Source organism: Microcaecilia unicolor, chromosome 1 (assembly GCF_901765095.1).
Source record: "Microcaecilia unicolor chromosome 1, aMicUni1.1, whole genome shotgun sequence".
In the NCBI taxonomy this organism is placed as follows: Eukaryota; Metazoa; Chordata; class Amphibia; order Gymnophiona; family Siphonopidae; genus Microcaecilia; species Microcaecilia unicolor.
Window position 1 is genome coordinate 266,271,635 of NC_044031.1, and position 21,855 is coordinate 266,293,489.

General features: G+C 45.0%; 1 protein-coding gene across 1 annotated transcript in view; it reads left to right on the plus strand.

The window, feature by feature from the left end:
• The window catches only part of NOD1 (nucleotide binding oligomerization domain containing 1), a 153,925-nt gene that overhangs the window by 59,294 nt on the left and 72,776 nt on the right, over nt 1-21,855 (plus strand). Inside the window, 3 exon segments of the mRNA XM_030206217.1 lie at nt 14,903-14,909; nt 14,912-15,052; nt 15,055-15,075. Of these exon segments, the coding sequence (XP_030062077.1) occupies nt 14,903-14,909; nt 14,912-15,052; nt 15,055-15,075 (169 nt within the window).

Below are 21,855 nucleotides of genomic sequence, written 5' to 3' on the forward strand. Positions count from 1 at the left end.
TGGACAGAGGAGAGGAGTGTCTCCATTTCAGTTTTTGTGGTACCCTATTTTGTATTGGGTGAGGGTCTGTTCCTGTTCTGCATTTGTAATTGAACTGAAAGATATATAAGTACTGGGAAAGACCAAAGGTCCATTAAGCCCAGCATCCTGTTTCCAACAGTGGCCAATCCAGGTCACAAATACCTGGCAAGATCCCAAAAAAGTACAAAACATTTTATACTGCTTATCCCAGAAATAGTGGATTTCCCCCAAGTCCATTTAATAATGGTGTATGGACTTTTCCTTTAGGAAGCCATCCAAACCTTTATAAACTCTGCTAAGCTAACCGCCTTTACCACATTCTCTGGCAATGAATTCCAGAGTTTAATTACACGTTGAGTGAAGAAATATTTTCTCCAATTCGTTTTAAATTTACTACATTGTAGCTTCATCGCATGCCCCCTAGTCCTAGTATTTTTGGAAAGCGTAAACAGACGCTTCACATCTACCCGTTCAACTCCACTCATTATTTTATAGACCTCTATCATATCTCCCCTCAGCTGCCTTTTCTCCAAGCTGAAGAGCCCTAGCCGCTTTAGCCTTTCCTCATAGGGAAGTCGTCCCATCTGCTTTATCATTTTTGTCGCCCTTCTCTGCACCTTTTCTAGTTCCACTATATCTTTTTTGAGATGCGGTGACCAGAATTGAACACAGTATTCGAGCTGCAGTCGCACCATGGAGCGATACAAAGGCATTAGAACATCTTCATTTTTGTTTTCCATTCCTTTCCTAATAATACCTAACATTCTATTTGCTTTCTTAGCCGCCACAGGACACTGAGCAGAAGGTTTCAACGTATCATCAACGACGACACCTAGATCCCTTTCTTGGTCTGTGACTCCTAAAGTGGAATCTTGCATGACGTAGCTATAATTCGGGTTCCTCTTTCCCACATGCATCACTTTGCACTTGCTCACATTAAGATTCTGCTAGCATGTAGTGTCTGGGTAGGAATTTGTAACAGTACAGCTTGTTTCAGTTGCCCAGTAGTAGATTTATTGGTGCTCTAGGGCCCAGTGTAGTAATTACAGCACTGAATTTTTGTACGTGGGTTAGGAGTGTTATGGTTTCGTAAGTTTGCTATCTAGGTTTTAAATGCCTTTTTGCAGGGTTTTGTGTTATTTTGCAAAGTGTCCCTATTTGAAAGCAGGCCTTTGGCACCCCAAATAAAAATGCTCAAGACTAGTACTCTCCACATCCTGTAAAAATCCATCTGCTTTAAACAAAGTGTTTGGCAGTGGAAGGAGTGTGTGCAGTTCCTGAAGTAGTAATCACAAGTTGAATATTTTTTTGTATAGCGTGTTGTAAGAGGGATAGCTCTGTTGTTGGGGAATACAGCATTTGTGATACAGAACAGGAGGTGCAGGGTTTATATCAGGGGCGTAGCCACGGGTGGGCCGGGGCCCACCCACTTTGGCCTCAGGCCCAACCAGCAATGGTGCACGCTGCAGGCCTTCTTTCCCTCGGGCCCTCCCTCCCCTTCGGGCAGCGCCACAGTCTACCTGTACAGGAAAGCTGCACGGCACCGGGTCCGTCCTGCCGCTACGCTGCTGCCCTCCGCTCCGTTGTCATCATCTTTCTGGCACAGAGTTGTTACTCGTTCTTCTGCTGCTTATCTGCAGTGGATCCGCATGCTGCCAGGGCTGTATGCTGCTGCGACTGCTTCCTCCGCGCTGGCCCCGCCTTCCGCCTCTTCAAGAAGGCGGGGCCAGCGCAGAGGAAGCAGTCGCAGCAGCATACAGCCCTGGCAGCGAGCGGATCCGCTGCAGATAAGCAGCAGAAGAACGAGTAACAACTCTGTGCCAGAAAGATGATGACAACGGAGCGGAGGGCAGCAGCGTAGCGGCAGGACGGACCCGGTGCCGTGCAGCTTTCCTGTACAGGTAGACTGCGGCGCTGCCCGAAGGGGAGGGAGGGCCCGAGGGAAAGAAGGCCTGCAGCCAGCATGTCAGTGAGTGGTGGCTGGGGAAAGGGAGGGAAAAAAAACCTGCAGCATGCTGGCGGGTGGTAGGTTTGTTTTGTGTGTGTGTGTGCTGGTGGTGGTGGTGGGGGGGGGGTGTCAGGGAGAGACAGGAGCACTGTTGGGATGAGGGAGTGAGACAGGTAGGGGGAGGGACGGAGAGATGCTGCAAGGGAAAAGAGATGGAGAATGGTTGGATATGGGTGGGATGGGGAGAGGGAGGGAAAGGGCATGAGAGAAAAAAAACGTGTTGGACATGAAAGTGGAAGGGAGGGAGAGATGAGAGGGGAAATGTTGAACATGGCATTGAGGTGAGGGAAAGGAAGGATGGCGAGATGGTGGGGGAGGGAGAGAGAGATGTTAAACCAGGGGCTCAAGGCAGGGAGAGGGAGAAAAGTTGGACATGAAGAAGGTGGAGGAGAGGAAAGGAGAGATGCACAAGCGGGGGAGGGGAGAAAGAGAGAAGATGGATCCAGGGAGAGAAGATAGACAATGGATGGTAGGGAAGAGAAAGGGAAAGTGCTGGACAATGGGGGAGGGGAGAGAGATGGGACAGGAAGATGCTGGTGGTGGGAGGTAAAAGGTATAGGGAAATAGGCTATGAGGGTGAGGAGGGTAGAAAGAGGGAACAGATGCTTGGCTGGGGGGGGGGGGGAGAGAGAGAAAATTTTGTGCCCACCCACATTGTGCTCAGGCCCACCCAAAATTGACTGTCTGGCTACGCCACTGGTTTATATTGAAATTCTGACCAATCCTGTAGAGAATCCACACTTCACACAGAAGAATTTGTTGAATGATGCTATCAATTATAATGTTGCTTTCACCTGGTAGCTGAAACTAGCTGGAGGGGGAGGGTTTCTTTATGCATAGAAGTTCATGATGTTTTATATTGCTAATTTTAAAAAGGGGGTTGGGAGGGAGATGTGTGATATGGTGGAGGGCATGATGTGTGTAAATGTTGCTTTGGCTCCCCCCTCCCCCCACCAATTGCTATCCCAAATATTTCTCCTGAGACTCCACTGGTGCAGAGGAAGGCTTGTCAGGCCCTTCAGTGGTCATCTTAGATAACTGACTCGGGCAGGCTTGAAAACACTGCCCAGACACCCAACACTCCCCTGAAAAGGAGGACATGTCGGGGGAAATCCGGTCATATGGTAACCCTACCCACACTGGCCGAGTTTGATGACGTTTGTGTCAGCTGAGAGAGGGAAGTAAGGAGAGAAATGCCAGTCACCTTGGGGGTGGGGAGAAGGAGAAAGATTTTACCCTGGCTCATATTTGACAATAGGTTTATGTTAGTTGTTTTGAGTGTGGATGTAGTTTTCTTAACCTTTTGTTTGAAACATTCAGAGCTTTGATGTGTTTATTCCTCTCCATTGAGTCAGAATAAATAGTGGTATAATGTAGTTTTGCTGTGTATAATGGACTTTGTGTGTTAAGAATGAAAACTGGATTTTAAAAGTTAGTTGCATCTGTTAGTTGGTTTTAAAGGACTACTATAGTGTCTGAAAAGTTAACTCAATGTTAGTAGTCAATTTTAAGTCTTCTCCTTCAGATATTTTTGACACACCAGTAATGTCTGAAAGGTTTGTTGTAGTAACCACTCTGGAATGTCTGTTTCAATTTTGACATAAACAGGTGCCCATAATTGCCATCATCTGTAAATAGATATTATTGTTATTGAAGCTGAAGTAGTTATGGCTCAGTATAAATTCATTTATTGTGTATTTGTGATCAGGGTAGTTGTCTTTAGAACATAAGAATAGCCATATTGGGTCAGACCAATGGTCCATCTAGCCCAGTATCCTAACAGTGGCCAAGCCAGGTCACAAGTACTTGGCGGAAACCCAAATCGTGGCAACATTCCATTCTACCAATCCCAGGGCAAGCAGTTGCTTCCCCATGTCTGTCTCAATAGCAGACTATGGACTTTTCCTCCAGGAACTTTTTCCAAACCTTTTTTAAACCCAGATACACTAACCGCTGTTACCACATCCTCTGGCAAAGAGTTCCAGAGCTTAACTTTTCGTTGAGTAAAAATATATTTCTTCCTATTTGTTTTAAAAGTATTTCCATGTAATTTCCTTGAGTGTCCCCTAGTCTTTATACTTTTGGAACAAGTAAAAAATTGATTTACTTCTACTTTTGTTCTACACCACTCAGGATTCTTTCTCAATCATATCTCCCCTCATCTGTCTCTTTTCCAAACTGAAGAGCGAGCCCTAGCCTCTTTTTTACCTTTCCTCATATGAGAGGAATTCCATCCCCTTTATCATTTTGGTCGCTCTTCTTTGAACCTTTTCTAATTCCACTGTTCTATCTGTTTGGGGATGTTGTGTACAATGATTCTACATTGATTGTGACAAGAAGGGTGTCAAGAAGTTGCTGCTTGATGTTTAACTTGTTCAGAAAATCTTGTTGATTCTTGTATGAAGCTATATGTCTTTGTCCGTTCTGTCCTCATAATGCATACACATGCATTACTAGACAGACAGCTAAAAAAGCAGCCGAACAGCCAGAAGGAAGACTGTTCAGAATAAACAAAACTATAACGTATTGCAAACAATAGCTGGAACTCGGTCTTTCTGCCAGGGCAGGAGAGTCTTGTAACCGGATATTCACTGCTTCCAAGGGAGGAGAGAAAGCAGAGTCAAAATGGAGTCTCTGACTTATTGGTGGGGGCAGGGAAAACTTAGGTACAGTGCATGTCATGAAGGGCACTGTAGCAAGCATCTGCCAGGACTTCAGTGATTGGATTGAGAAGGTCACATTCAGGAGCTGAGGGGTCCTTACAATCTATGCTTTCAGACAGTGACAGCCAGCCTAGGAAGCATGTTGGAACTACATAGGGTTACCACATGTTTGGTTTTATCCGGACATGTCCTCTTTTTTTCCTTCCGATTCCCTCACAGCAACCCCAATGAGAGGTGCAGACCTCGCTTTAGGTTTTCCACAGTACGGGGATCGGAAAACGGTAGTGCATCTCATTATAATAGCCTTGCAACAGTGCAGCTCATTATAATAGCCTTTGGATCATTTGCATTCCGTTTTCGATAGCTGCTACTGTGATCGGAAAATGCCCTTTTAGTGCATGTCCCTGTTTACTGCTTGCACGTTAAACTGCTAAAACCAGTTTAAAACCCACGTTGCTGGCTCAGAAAGCTTAGTGCATCTAGCCCCTGGTCATTTAGGGCATCTTTTTGTGACTCAAAACATCTAACTTTCAACCCTGGACATTTTTGCTTTGCTCCATTATGGTAGAAAAACATCCAAGTGATAGGAATGCCCAAATCCCACCACCAACACACCCCTGACACCCCTTTGTGATTTGGACGTACTGACAATGAACTGCATAGAAAAACATCTTAAAAATGGGTTTCAAAAATAGTGATTTGGATGTTTTGGCAAATAAAATGTCCAAATGCTGCTTTGTGCTGCTTTTTGGATGTTTTTCTGTTTCGAAAATGTGGCCCACAATGTAGGTTATCATATTTTTGCATATATGTATTCACATATTGAGTTGTTTGTCTTAAACATTGGTGTTAGGATTTTGTTGTAGTGTTTCTTTGTTTAATTACATGAATTAGGGAACATTGCTATTTAGACTCATTTATACGAGTGCATCCTTTTTTATTATTGGCATCATCTTCCCTAGATTTTTGGGATAATTTCTATTTTATGAAATTTATTTGTGTAATTTATATGTTTCTCATATGATTTCATGTATATATGAATTGAACTTTAAGATGATTAAGTATTTGTATTTTTTTATTTATTGGTGCACTTACATTTTTTTATTATCATTTTTATTACAATTTTTATTTGTACTTATTGTTTATATACATGCATATTTTGATTTGTTTGTATATGTATTTGTCAACTCCTATTTCTATGTGCCTTATGCTTTTATCCTGTGTGAATTTGCAGATATTGTTGATTCCTGAAGCAGGTGCTTGGCCGCCAAAATGTAGATCTGTGTTGAGTCCCCTATTTTTAAACTTTTTCATTAAACTCTTTTTGTTTACTCTGGTGTTGCATATCACTCCCTAAATCTTGTCTGAGAAGTCCTCCATTTAAGGAATGATTACATCTAAGACAGTACTTTCCCTGTCAAACCCAGCCATGTATATCTTGCCAGCAACAGATCAAGTTTCACCATTAGAGGCAGAGCTTAAATCCAGTGCAGTCAATAATACTGCATCGTTTTTGTCCAGAGGGTAATAGGCTGTCTTATTCCCTTCTCTAAAACCTTCATGATCCTCATCAAAAATATTATTTTTCTCAAGGAAAGCACCAACTGGGGAAACCAGTTCCTTCTCATTCAATTTAGCCATGAATGATAAATTATGGAGAGGTCTGTAGCTGACACGTAATGATGTATCTTCTGTCCCTCTTTTCAACATCAGTATGATTTCTTTCCCATAGTAGAAAAGCATTAAACAAATCATTCATTCAGAGCACTAGTTCCACTGTGCGGCCTTTTTAACACACCTGAAGGCGTGGATTAGATAGATGCCAAGTAACCGTTGGATCCTTTCCAATGAAATTCCCACAACCTGTTATGAGCACAATCCTCAGATTTCATTTCCGTAGAACCCAGTCCAAAGCATGCAATGAATCATTAATAGTTCCCTGTTTACTTCTGTGCATTGCATAGGAATATGTAATGACCTTATTACCCTTCATTTTAATATACTATGCATCCACGTGAACCATGCAAATTAACTGCTGCAGTGAAACCCTTTTTGCATTGTGCGTCAAGTAATGAGTGTATACCTCACGGTAACCACATGCTTCTCACAGTGGCTTTCTGCATTGGCCCCTCCGTGTCAGTGCTGTACTGCCACACAGGAGACCTGGGTTCAGTGCCTGAGCTCAGTTTCTGGCCCGTTAACTATCAAGGCCTGGGGATGCTTCATAGGACAATCTGAAATTGCAGTTGCATTATAGTCAATCTATAGCTGTATAGAAGAAAAAGACCTCCGAAATCTTTGCAGAGATTAATATTGAAATATCTCAGTAGATTAGGCTAAACATTTCATTCATTGGTCATAAAAAAAACTTCCCATATCTGTTTTTGTGTAATCCTTCACTTGCTCTAATTTCTGCACACACTTTGGTTGATTATTTTTCAGTCTGACTGCATTGTGGTTTTCAATAGCTGATGCCACATAGGACTAATTTAGAGGCCTGGGGGTGGGGTGGGGGGTGGGAGGAGCCGTTGCTCAAGAATCAGTAGCAACACCTATGCACTGACCATACATAGGAATCATGTATACTGTGTTCCGAAGGGAGTCACCATCTATCACCCCTGGTCAAGGATTATGAGTGTACTGACTGTGTTAAAGTAAGGGAAAACCATAGGCATTTGAGAATTTATTAATTTATTTATTCCTTATGGTTTTAAAACGTGTTTCCATCAGATGCTCCCCCTAACACCTGTGCTGTTTTCAAAATGAAGGCTCTTGGTGCTGTGGCCTCTGCAGAGGCAGGTTCTAATTTAGGGGTCCTTTTACAAAGGTGCGCTGAAGAATGGCTTGCGGTAGTGTAGGTGCGGGTTTTCGGTGTGCGACGATCCATTTTTCAGCATGCCTGTAAAAAAATACATCTTTTTTTTTTTTTGCCAAAAATGGACATGCGGCAAAATCAAAATTGCTGCGCGTCCATTTTGGGTCTGAGACCTTACTGCCAGCCATTGATCTAGTGGTGAAGAATCGGGGCAGTAATGACCTACGCGCGTCCGTTACGCATGCCAGAAAATAAAAAAATATACTTTTCAGACGCGCATAGCGGACGGGCACCAAAATTGAAATTACCGCAAGAGCTACACGGTAACCGGGTGGTAACTCCAATTTGGGGAGCGTAGGCGCCTACATGGCTTAGTAAAAGGGTCCCTTAAACAGGGAAAAACTGTTAGGGCCCATTAAGTTGTGCTAAGCCCTAATATGGGCTTAGTGCACAGAAAAAAAATTATCGCAGGATGCAGTTTAGCGTGTACTGTGGTAATTATGGTGTTTGCATATGACGTGGATGACTTTCTGGCATCCTTGGACGTGCCTTCGGGTGCTTGCCCCGCTGACCGCTTTTGGACCAAATTCAATCGTCTGTTACCCGATAACTTGACTGCTGCTCTACGTAAATTCATAAATAAATGCTGCAAATTAGATGTATGTCCGACTCATCTCCTAAAAGTCGCACCAAATTGTTACATTGAAGAACTGACTTGTTACCTTAACAATATGTTAAGCGCAGGATTTTTCCCGCCAGGTCATGGAAACATCCTTCTCACTCCAATCCCAAAAAATTCAAAGATCAAGCCAGATGTCATCTCTAACTATCGCCCAGTGGCTTCGATACCTCTAGTTATCAAGCTGATGGAGAGCCTGGTCAATGTTCAGCTCAACGAATTTCTAACTAATTTTGATATCCTCCATCATTCGCAATCAGGTTTTCGAGCTCATTACAGCACGGAGACTGTCCTGGTTACCCTCTTATCCAACTTTCGACAAGAACTATCTGTTGGACGAAAGATTCTCCTGCTACAATTTGACATGTCTAGTGCTTTTGACATGGTGGATCATGAACTCCTGCTCCATCTACTGGATACTTTTGGTATAGGAGGACCAGTTTTGCATTGGTTCAAGGGTTTCTTGACCTCAAGGTCCTATCAGGTCATGGTGAATTCCCACACCTCTGAACCGTGGAATGCTTCTTGTGGGGTCCCTCAGGGCTCTCCCCTCTCACCTACCCTATTCAATATAATGATGATGCCTCTAGCCACAGCACTTGCAAATCTGGACCTCAACCCTTTCATCTATGCGGATGATATTACAGTCTACATCCCTTTTCAATCCACAGTATCAGAAGTTGCTAACCTCATAGATGCCTGCTTCTCCACTTTAGAACAATGGGCCAGGGTGTTTCGCTTCAGGCTAAACAGGGAAAAAACTCATTGTCTCATCCTCTCGTCCAAGCACGCACATGTAACAGACACAATGCTTCCAGTTCTGGGCTCTGCCCTCCCGATTGACAACAGTCTGAGACTTTTGGGAGTGCACCTGGATTCACATCTCCAGCTGGTTGATCATGTACACTTGGTCTCCAAAAAAATGTTCCAGGCCATGTGGAGGCTTCGACGTATCAGATACCTCCTTCCCAGAGACTTGTTCCGTACCCTTGTCCACTGGCTTGTCCTATCCCACCTGGACTATTGTAGTGGTATTTATGTGGGTTGCCAGGCCTCCTTACTGAAAACTTTCCAAACGGCTCAGAACACCGCGGCGAGGCTCATCCTAAACGAGCGGCGTTTTGCACACGCTGACCCCCTATGCTTTAAACTTCATTGGCTACCTGTACAGGAGCGCATTGCTTTTAAGATCTGCTCCCTAACACATAAAATCATCTATGGGGATGCCCCGGAATACATGTTCCCCTTGATTGACCTTCCGCCTAGAAATGCCAACCCTGCTGCTCGGTCCTATCTTCACCTCCATTTCCCGAATTGTAAGGGAGTCAAGTATAAGAAAATCTTCGCCTCGTCTTTCCGTTACTGGAGTCCCAAATACTGGAACACGTTACCTCGCCACCTTAAAACTCAAGTGGACCATGCCCTTTTTAAGAAGTTGTTAAAGACATTCCTCTTTGCTAAGACTTATCCCTCAATTTACCATGTTGATTAAAACATCCCTTGTCCCTTACCCTACTTAGTTCACTTTGTTAGTTTCTTCCCCATGTTTACTTCTTTATGCTTGCCTAAGCTGTTAAGTTTGTACTCTTATGTAATTCTCTGTAAGCCACATTGCGCCTGCATGTGTGGGAAAATGTGGGATATAAGTAACAAATAACAAATAAATAAATATATATATATATATATATATATATATATCTATATAAAACGCACCTCCAACGTTCTAATGAAGCCTCTCTTAGCAAAGTGAAGGGGGTGAGATCGCATTGTGTCTGCCCCGCCCACGCGTCAAACGTGATGACGTCGAGGGCGGAGCAATGACACGCAACCAATCGCATCGCTCGGCAGCGAAGCGTCAGGGAAGGAGGCGGCGCTCCCGACGTCTAGCCTTCCCTTCCATGTGTTCCGCCTTCTTCTGACGTCAAGGATGACGTCAAAAGAAGGCGGAACACAGCGAAGGGAAACCTACACGTCGGGAGCACCGCCTTCTTCCCTGACGCTTCGCTGCCGGAACCGCCACGGAGGTACATTTAAAAACAAGAAAAAAACAAAAACACGCATGTTGGGAGGAGAGAAGAGGGTGGCCAGTAAAGTACAACAATGGGAGCAGGAGGGCAGGGGAGAAACGACAGCATGGATGCAAAGGGGGGGGGGGGGGAGAAGAGGGGGGCCCAGGCTGGCACATGGGAGAGAGAGGAGCATGGATGCGAGGGGGGGGTTCATGGAAGGGAGAGAGGGGACTTGCTGGAAAAGGATGAATGGAGGCGGCAGGGGACAGAGGAGCATGGATGGCCATGGATTGGGAGGGCAGGGGCTCAGGGAGAGAGGGCAATTGCTGGAAAGGGATGAATGGAGGGGGGCAGTGGACAGAGGACCATGGATGGGCATGGATTGGGAGGGCAGGACTCAGGGAGAGAGAGGGGAATTGCTGGATAGGGATGAATGGAGGGGACAGATGGGCATGGATGGATATGGATTGCAGGGCAGGCCTCAGGGAGAGAGGGGTATGTGGATAGGGATGAATGGAGGGGCCAGGTGACAAAGGAGCATGGATGGGCATGGATTGGAAGGGCAGGACTCAGGGAGAGGGGAATTGCTGGATAGGGATGAATGGAGGGGACAGATGGCCCATGGATGCATATGGATTGCAGGGCAGGCCTCAGGGACAGAGCGGAATTGCTGGATAGGATGAATGGAGGGGCCAGGTGACAGAGGAGCATGGATTGGACTCACACTTTCACTCTGACTCTCAAAACAGTTCACTCTCACGTACACTCTCCCAAACATACACACTCCGAGGAAAACCTTGCTAGCGCCCGTTTCATTTGTGTCAGAAACGGGCCTTTTTTACTAGTATATATATAAAAGGCACTACCAACGTTCTATGAAGCCTCCAGCTGGAAGTGTGAAGGGGAGAGATATCTGGTTTTCCCATGAGTGTCTGCCCTGTCCTCGCTCTCTCTGTAACACAAACAGTGAAAGAAAAAACACAGCAAAGCACGAAATCAAATCGCTCTCTCTGTAACAGTGAAGGACTCAGAGGGGGGAGGGGAGAGAGAGGGCAGAGGGCAGGGACACACACACTCCACATGCACACAGAAGAAAACTTGCTAGCCCCTGTTTCATTTGCATCAGAAACGGGGCTTTTTTACTAGTATATATATATATTTTTTTTTTTTTTTTTTTTTTAATGAGGGGACATATCATGGTTGGAGAAATAAATAAGAAGCAGTAACTGCTCCTGCACTAATGGAAAAATTTGCTTGTGCCCAACAAAGAAAAAAAAGTCTGTTTTTACTGCCACAGAAAAAATGGGCTTAGCTTGTGGAAAGTCTGGTGTTAGGATGTGCTAAACCTGGTTTTTACCACAGGTTAGTAAAAGGGCCCTAAACTTGAAAGCTATTATACCTAGAAACAGCTAAAGTTGAAGACTGTGTATTCTTTAACTTCTGACACTACTCTAGAGATTGAATGTGGGCAGAAAAAAAAAAAAGATATATACACTGTGCAATTAAACATGGAAGTTATGTTGTAATGAGTAGAAGCAATGCGTGGAGAAACTTTAGGAGAAAGGACAGGAAATGAACAGACAGGATCAGTGCAAGGCAATGGTGTACCTAGGTTGGCTGCCACTTGGGGCGGGCCAACACTACATCCCCCCCCCCCCCCCCCAGTGCATCACCGACCTCCCCTTCCTCTTAAGCGCATCATTCTAACCTCCTTGATCCTCAACAACTGGGGGTGCATGGAGCAATCGTGCGGCTGTCGGCTCCGCTGGTCCTCTGTCCCAGAACAAAAAGTAGCATCAGAGGGGCAGGGAACCGGTGGAACCGACAGTTGCGCAACTGCTGTGTTCACCCCCTTGCTGCCTGCACCCAAGGCAGACCGCCCCCACCGTCCTGCCCTTGGTACAGTAGAGGTACAAGGGTATTGGGTGCTCTAGAACATAAGAGTTACCATATTGGGACAGGCTGAAGGTCTATTAAGCCCAGCAACCTGTTTCAAAGTGGCCAATCCAGGTCACAAGTACGGTACCTGGCAAGATCCCAGAAGTGTAAAACAGATTTTATGCTTCTTATCCTACAAATAAACAGTGGATTTTCCTAAGTCTTAATAATGGCTTATGGACTTTTCTTTTAGGAAACTGTCCAAACCTTTTTAAAGACCTTGCTAAGCTAACTGTGTTTACCAATAAGTGAAAGTTGAAGTCTAATTCTTTAGGGCGGAGGAGATGCCATGAATTAAATAAATCTCACATTTTCAGTAAGTGTTGAAGGGCATCCGATTGCCTTAAGTGGTCTAAATTTAGCATTGGATCTTTTAATACAGTCTATATAGGAAGATTCAAATACCGCTGATAATTGTATGATCCATATCAAATAATGCTATTTGTTGAGAAATAGAGCAGAAGAATTCTGGTTACCTATATTTGTAGCATATGCATTAATAAGTACAAATGTATTCTCCGTTAATTTGTTTGATTAATACAATCCAACTACCCTCTTCATCCATTGTGTTGATACAATAGATTACTTTAATGATTTAGCTAGAAGTATAGCAACTCCATTTTCTTTCCTTTGGAAGGGGAACAGAAACTGTCCTGAACCCAATCTTGGTTTTTTTTTTTTTTAATTCTGATGCAGATAAGTGAGTTTCTTGTAAGAAAACAACTGCAGGGTTGAATTTTTTTCCAGATATATTAATATTTTTCTTACTTTTGATAGGATGATTAATCCCTTTTGCATTCAAGGACAATACTTTAATGAGCAAGACATAGCTTAAATATCCAACTAGAGTAGTAAATTGGATAGCCGCCGATTGGAGGAAGAGGTTCTGAATACAGAGGTTTGCAGAGGTGGTTTACTGAACATGCAGAAAAAATCTGTGTAAGCATTGGTTATAGCAAAGGCGAAGTCAAAAAACAAACAGGTAGGAAAAAACATATCATACCCAAACAACCTCCACACAGAGGAGAATCGGTGGGGTCCAGTATAGGAGGATGGATAACAGGGAGAGCTCCAGGCAGTCACACTTGGATATCCTGATACATAAGACACTGAGTTAACTGTTAAGAGAATAGGCAGCAAACAATTAGCTCTTGTATAATAGTCATGTAATGTTCGTCTGCATGGCTTCTTGTTATTCTAAATAGAGTTCCAGAACTTTAGATCTTTATATGGTTTGGTAGCATTATTATGAATTACCTCCAGGTGCAAATAAGCCACATTTGGCATCAATTGCTTTAAATCTGTGGCACAGGTTCAGAATGTGCATATGTTTATCTACTGTAATTTTTTCAAAAGCAGCCGAAAATATTATGCGTGCACTATTCCATATTATCAGTGCTTTGCTTTTAGCTCACTGCAGGAATTTGCAGAATCTGTGGGAAAAGTAGAATTTTTGCAATAGGCCTCGGCAGTTTTTGTTTCCGTGATGCACAAGGTGAAATTCTGTGGCCCTTTCGATCTCAAAAGCCTTTTCAAATTCTATGTGTAATGTGCTTGGTATGAATGATTCAAGAAATTTAATATCTTTACCTTCTGAGTTTTCTGGAACTCCCGTAATTTGAATATATTTCACGTCTTGTGATTACTGATGTCTTCCAGAGCATTCTGAATGCCCACAATGTTTTTAAAGTTATCTCGACTGAGAAAGGAGCCATTCTCCAATGAGCTTATTTTATTTCTGCTGTGCATAAACTTGTTTCCATCTGAGAGAGATGTTCATTAAGTTGAGAATCTCTGTTTTGATATCTTTGATTGTGGTGGTGTTTTCTATCAGTATGGCGGTAATCCAGTTCAGATGTTCGGTCACAGGCACCATCTTTTATGGCCTGTTGCTTACATGGAGAGGCCAGTTCAGGTTTTTGCCTTTTAACTCCAAATCCAGAGTTAGAATTAGTGTCCAATTTAGACTGTCTAGCTGAGGACATCTTCCCACGTCAATCTTTGGCAAGGAATAGACAAAACATTGAGACTCAGTGTCAGAAACAGTTGATTGTTCATGCTTGCAGAGCAGTTCTCTCATGCAGCCATCTTGCTTTACCTTGAAAATATCCCCCTAATGAGATATCGCACACTCCAGTCACCCAGCTCTGAGCCACTTCTATCTGTTCAGCTATTTCTCACCTCTGCAATAAAGCTGCTTCTCTTCAGATTTCTACCTCAAACCACTGCTACAGTTCTCAGAATTACGGAGTCTCTGTGCCCTGGGGCAACACTTCTGAACATCTGACTGTGAGTAAATTATCTGTGTTTATTCAGTAAAGGAAACTTCAGAAAAATAGAGACTTCAGGTGTGTGCTGGTGTGCCAAGGTTATACTCCAAGATATTGAGACTTTAAGTTAACAAGCCTTAAGAGTCTTGACAGTTTTAATTACTTTATGGAAAACAGTTCTTTTTCTTGTTTACATTTTCATCCCACAGCTCCAGCCATTATCAGTTCCCACTGACCAATGTGAGAACTGATTACTTAACATTTCTTTTGTTCAAGCTAGCCGTGAACATTAAGTGGAGGAGGGGTACCGTATGTGCTTCTCAGAGCTTAGTGCAAACTGGCAAGTTTCTGCAGGCAGTTTTTATATTTCAGAACATGTAATATTCCTGAATTTAGTATAATTAATAATTGAGCATATCAGTCTAAAGAATGATTTGTGCAATGTTGGTGTTATGTCCAAACTAGAAGAAGTAACACTGTTGATTTATTTTTTATTCAGGTTCGTAAAATCTGGATCTTGTCGAATGTAAAGGAGAGGAAGTTTCTGAGTATTTTATATACATCCTCCACACAGTTACCGATGCGTATTATGATCTGCGACCTTGGTTGGATGAAATAGGTTATTGGCCTTCTGAGTTCATGCAAGTTAATCTGTTGCAAATACAGATCCTGGTAAGGAAACCATTTTGCTGCTAAGAGTCCTATGTGTCCTTAGTTGCGTTGTGCTAGCCAAATAGCCTTTCTGTATGTCCCAAAGTCTGTGGTATTTCACAGTGTCACTTTGTATTGTAATCTGGGTTTTGTAGGTGACTGGCTGTAGTGTACCTGTGAGAATGGATAATCCTGAGACTGGGACCAGAATTCTTTGGGAGGCTATCTGTAGCTTCTCATACTCCTTTTCCTCCAATATCACAATAATTCAGGCAGCTTGAATGCTGTGTTCTGAATCAGCTGTTTACTGAAATAAATTCCATGGCATCACATCAGGGCCACGACAGACTAAGGGGCCCTATTACAAAGGCGTGATGAAAAAATGGTCTGTGGTAGTGTACACTCGTATTTTCGGCGTGCGCAGAATCATTTTTCAGCGCACCTGTAAAAAAATTCCTTTTTTTATTTTTGCCGAAAATGGGCGTGTGGCAAATGAAAATTGGCGCGTGTCCATTTTGGGTCTGAGGCCTTACTGCCAGTCATTGACCTAGTGGAAAAGTCTCAGGCGGTAATCAGGCAGTAATGACCTACACGCATCAAATGCCACTTGGCACGCGTCCGATACGCGTGTCCAAAAATAAAAATTATTTTTTCAGACATGCGTGTTGGGACGCACGCCAAAAATGAATTACCGCAAGAGCCACGCGGTAGCTGGGTGGTAACTCCCATTTTATTGCGCATAGGGTGCACGTAGACTGTTATGTGGTTTAGTGAAAGGGCTCCATAGCCGGGCCCAGGGCAGAACTGGACTGCAGCGTCACCCCCCCCCCCCAAGGGGCCACCCCCCCCCCCACTCGCACCACCACTCCCACCTGCCCCCTTACCCTTCTGTCTTTGCCCCCAAGGGGGAACCCAGTGCTGGCAAGCCGCTTCCTGTGTGCCTGCTCCCACCGTCTGTCCTCTCCTGCTCCTGTCTGTGCTGGGAGTCAGGACCCGGATGATTGCATTAACGTGATATTGAGCTAATGCAATCATCTGGGTCCTGGGCGACATTCAGGAGCAGGGGAGACAGACCTGGAAGCAGGCAGCAAGAAGAAGCTTGCCAGGCCTGGGCACCCCTTGGAGGGCCGGGCATGGAGAATTTTGCCTCCCCCTGCCCCTCCCCTCTCAGCAGCCCTGCATCACTACAATATTGAAGAGGCAGACAGAAAGCAAATGCAACATGTGGCAACAGATTATTATAATGTCTCTGGTGCCAGTGGAGGCTTAGGCATTAATTTTACTGCTTTTATTTAAAATTCTGCAAGTAGTGCTCCACTGTATATATGTTTTATTTGATTTTGCTTCGTTGAGAAGATCCTGGGCATTGCAGGAAGCGAGTCCTTTCGTCTTCCCAGTCCAAGAGGGACAAAATCTTCTTGTTTATTAGAGTCCTCTTTTTTCATTTCTGGCTAGAAGACTGCTAGAAAACTGTTCCAGAAGACTTAGGGTCTATTACAGATTATACAAATTTTAGAAAGCTTTTAAAGACTTTTATTTCGGAAATGTGTAATATGTCATCAATATGATTTTTGTTGATGTTTGTTGCAATTGGGGCGATTATTATGTTGTGTTACAGACTATAATTTTGCTGGCTGTGTCTGGCTGTTGTAACCATGATCCGCTTTGACTAGTTTTTGTTATATGCAATTATAAGAATAAATGCTATGCTATGTTGTATGAGGGGGTGCACTAGACACCTGGTTTTTTTTAACTAGTGGGGAGGGGGTAGGGTCAGGTCAGGAGGGTACCCTTAGAAACAGGGACATTTTTTTTAAGTTGAGGGAGGGAGGGAGGGAAGAGAGGGTAGTTGGGTTTGGTCAGGCCTGATAGGGGTGGAGGGTGTCTGCCGGTGCAGAAATCTAATGGGGCAGTGGGGGCAGGTTGGGCTACACTGCACTGAACCTGGCAAAAAAATTCTGGTGGTAACCGCACATCAGAGGCCACTGTTTCCTTTTCTGCATTGCTGTGGCATACTTAATGGCCTCATATGCGTCATTTGAATGCAATGCGTGGCTGTGTATACCTTGTGTATCTAGCTGGTAATGTGAATGTATACCCATGATGACTGTGTGACTGAGCTCGTAGTAGTTTTCTGCTTTGGCCTACTCTGCCTGGCAACTACTGATGTTAGAAAAAAGTAAATCTTACATTGTTATAGCGAAGGCTCTGGGAATCTCTGCAGGCACCCATTCTGTAAGATTCCAGATGCCCTACACGTGGACTGTGGTACATCTTATTTTGGGATTGGTGAGAACTGCATATTACACCTTGTGTTATCTCTGAGAAATCTGGTCATGTTGTAGAAGCGCATGTTTTGTCTAGCCAGTGGATTTGAATCTTGTTTAAAATAAACATGTTATATCTTCTAGTGATGTGAATGATTAAACACATCAAGAAAATGCAATTGTTGTTTCTCAGGAATTAGATTTGAACAGAGCCTTCCTAGGCAAATCAGTGTTCTCAAGCCATTCCTGCAGTACCACTTACCCAGTCTGGTTCTCAGGATATCCATAGTAAATATGATAAGAGAGATTTATAAGCTGTAGAGGGCAGTGCATGCAAATTGCTTTCATGCATATTCATTGTTGATATCCTGAAAACCAGACTGGGTAGGGGGTATTCCAGGAATGGATTAATCAACACTGCACTGAGGCAACTATTTATCAAAGATTTGTTGTTGTTTTTTTTGTTACATTTGTACCCCGCACTTTCCCACTCATGGCAGGCTCAATGCAGCTTACATGGGGCAATTGAGGGTTAAGTGACTTGGAATTTTTCACAGGTTTCATGAAAGTAATTATTTCAATGAGAGAAATGATGGCAATTTGAATTAAGATGTCAGTCAGGTGGCATCTTATAGTCTAACCAAATTATTGCTGATGATGTATGAGCTTTGAGGACCAGAGTCTTCTGCTTCTGTAGATTGCTTATTTTCTGACAGATTATAGCTTCCTCTTTCTGGATTTCCCAACATACAGGAAGATTGCATGGGCAAGAGGGTGGGATACAAGAGTATTGAAAAAGTGCAGGGCAGAGTGTGGAGAGAGAGTGGTAATAGCAGCACAGTTCAGTTATGATGAGTGAGAGAACAAAGACAGGATGACCTCAGAATAGTTAAGTCCATTAATGTTGTGAGCCATGAACCATTGTCTCTATTCAGGCCTAGGGAGATGGTGTTAAGCTTTTTGAGTTCCAATTCACCAGTGTCCTGCTGGATGTCCTTTGAAGTTCCTTTGTAGGAGTATGGCAACCTTCAGGACACTTTATGTGTCCTTGAAGGGTTGAAATGTTCTCCTACTGGTTTTATGAAAGTTGGAATTTCTAATGTCAAATTTACTGTTTCTTAGGGCAAGATGCACAAAAGTCCTCGTTAGAGCTGTTCCGTACCGAATTCCATAACGAATCGGTACAGAACAGCTATGCACGAAGGAAAGAGAATGCAAATGAAGCTGCTCGTTGCAGCTCACTTGCATTCTCTAACCCTTTGTTAAAAACCGTCAATAATCGGCCCGTAAAGCATGCGCAGAGCAGCCAAGCGTTATGCTGGCTGCTCTGCGCATGCCAAAAACACCAGAAAAAAAAACACGTCCTTTATGGACGGCCTTGCACCCCCCCCCCCCCCCCGGGGTCGCCACTGCTCCCCGCTCCCCCCTGCATGAAAAAATCATAACTTTAGGCAGCCCCGGCCCCCCTCCCTTTCTCCCTTCCTTTTTCTCCTCAGCTCCGCCTCCTGCCATCCTCTGCCCCCCGTGCCCGCCCCCGTGCCCCCCCCCGAGGTCGTCGCCGCCGCTCCCCCCCTCCACCGAGCCCCCCTCCATCTAATACCGGCCCTCGCAGCGCCTCTCACCTCTGTGTGAAGGCGCTACATGGACAAGAACAGCTGATCGCCTCTTCAAACGTCCCTCCGTTTCACCTGGGCCCGCCCTCGTCTGATGTAAGTAACCTATGTAGGTTACTTACATCAGACGAGGGCGGGCCCAGGAGGAAAGGAGGGACGTCCGAAGGAGGGCGGGCCCAGGAGGAAAGGAGGGGGTTACTTACGTCAGACGAGGGCAGGCCCAGAGGAAAGGAGGGACGTCCGAAGAGGGCGGGCCCAGGAGGAAAGGAGGGGTTACTTACTTCAGACGAGGGTGGGCCCAAGAGGAACGGAGGGACGTCCGAAGAGGCGATCAGCTGTTCTTGCCCGTGCAGCGCCTTCACACAGAGGTGAGAGGCGCTGCGAAGGCCCGGTATTAGACAGGGGGGCCCAGTGGAGGGGGGAGGGGGGAGCGGCGTCGACCTCAGGGGGGCACGGGGGAGGAGATGGCGGGAGACGGAGCTGAGGAGGGAGGGGGGGGCCGGGGCTGCCTAAAGGGATGTTTTTTTTTGTGCAGGGGGAGCGGGGAGGCAGCGGCCGACCATCGGGTGGGGGGGGGCAAGGCTGTCATAAAGGATGCTTCTGACGAGCTTTTTTGCCCCTCCTGATCCTTTTTTTTACATTTGCCGGGGCTGCCTAAAGTTATGATTTTCATGCAGGGCGGAACGGGAGCAGCTGGTGACCTCGGACGGGGGGGGGGGGGGGCAAGACCGTCAATAAAGGATGCTCCTGATGAGCGTTTTTGGTCCCCGCAAATTTTTTTTTTTTACATTTAAGTTTTTTAAGCCGGGCAGGCCCCAATGAGAGGTACAGACCTCTCGTTAGCGTTCCGTAGTTTCCAGCGTTAGGGCAAGCGGAAAACCTTAGTGCATCTCATTTCAATAGGGTTTCTACACCATTTGCTCCTGCATTCCGTTTTCGTTTGCTGCTACCGTCGTCGGAAATTGGGCTTCAGTGCATGCCAGGGTGACCTACTTGTTCGTTTAAAGGCTTGTTAAATGCTCGTTAAAGGCTCGTTAGTTTAGTGCATCTTGCCCTCTGAGACAGGTTTCACAAACCTGTCCCTCAGGGAACCCCAGCCAGTCAAGTTTTCAGTATATTTTTTTCCTCTCACAACCCTTTTATATGCACAGTATCACAATAAATGACGGTAGAAAAAGACCCACACGTCCATCCAATCTGCCCATCAAGGTGGCCAGAGCCCACACGCAGTTCTGTGTGGGCCACAGCTTAAACACTGGCTTGGCAAGACTCCACCATGAGTTCGATTCCCCAGCCCAGGCAGCTCCTTGTGACTTGGGCAAGTCACTTAACCCTCCATTGCCTGCCGCAATGAGCCTGCCATGAGTGGGAAAAAGTGCAGGGTACAAATAAAAAAAAAAAAAAACTAGTCCTTTTTTTGTAGAAAAAAAAGGTGCCAGTACTCATTATGGGTGGGGTCACCACATATGGCTCAACCCCTATGATAGCCCACCCCTTATACCAGCTATGGTGCATATAAACAGACATCATTGAAAATATTATACTAATATAGGGAGAAAAAAATAACGTGATTTTTTCAATATAACTAATTTCGTAAGCTGTTCCACGGCTCCAGTATACCCAGTGCAAAATACGACAGCAGATGTAAATTCTCAAATTAGACATATTTTAAACACTAAAATGAAATAAAATGATTTTTTCTACCTTTGTTGTCTGGTGACTTGTTTTTCTATCCATATTGGTCCCAGTCTCTGATCTGCTGCTCTCTATCTGTTCCCTTAACTTCGTTTCCAGAGCTTCCTTTCCATTTATTTCTTTACTTTCCTCCTTTTTTCTTCATTTCTTGCCATACATCCAAGTAAAAGCTGGGTCCTCCGTGGAATTGACTGGAGGAGGTATAACGTGGATCCAGCTTTTGCCTATTTTCTCCATCCATGTGCAGTTTTTCTCCTCTCTTCCCTTTCGCTCATCTCCATCCATGTGCATCTTCTTCTTTTTTTTCTCCCCTCCATCCATGTCCAGCATTTCGCCTCTCTTCCTTCCCCTGTATCCATATAAAGCAATAATCCCTCTCCTCCATCCAAGTCCAGCATTTCTCCTCTCTCCCCGCCAACCCCTCCATCCATCCATGTCCAGCAATTCTCCTCTATCTCCTGCTTCCTCTCCATCCATTTCTCCTTTCTTTCCTGCCCTCCCATCCATGTGCATCTCCTTCCTCTCTTCCCTTTCCTCCATCCATGTCCAGCATGTCTCCTCTCCCCTGCCCTCCCCTCCCATCCATATCCAACGATTCTCCTCTCTCCCTGCCCTCCCCTTCCATCCATGTCCAGCGAATCTCTCTTCCCTGACCTCCCCTCCCATCCATGTCCAGTATGTCTCCTCCTTTCCCTGCCCTCACCTCCCATCCATGTCCAGTGATTCTTCTCTGCCCCCTGTCCTCTCCTGCCATCCATGTCCAGTGATTCTTCTCTGCCCTCTGTCCTCCCCTGCTATCTATGTCCAGTGATTCTCCTCTCTCCCCTGCCCTGCTCTCCCCTCCCATCCATGTCCTGCAATTTTCTCTTCCCTGCCCTCCTCTCCCCTCCCATCTATGTCCAGCAATTCTCTCTTCCCTGCCCTCCCATCCATGTCCAGTGGTTCTTCTCTCTCCCCTGCCCTGCCCTCCCATCGATGTCCAGCAATTCTCTCTTCCCTGCCCTCCCCTCCTATCCATGTCCAGCGATTCTCCTCTTTCCCCTCCATGTCCAGCAATTCTCTCATCCCTGCCCTCCCCTCCCATCGATGTCCAGCAATTCTCTCTTCCCTGCCCTCCCCTCCCATTCCATCGATGTCCAGCAATTCTCTCTTCCCTGCCCTCCCCTCCCATTCCATCGATGTCCAGCAATTCTCTCTTACCTACCCCCCTCCCATCTCATCCCATC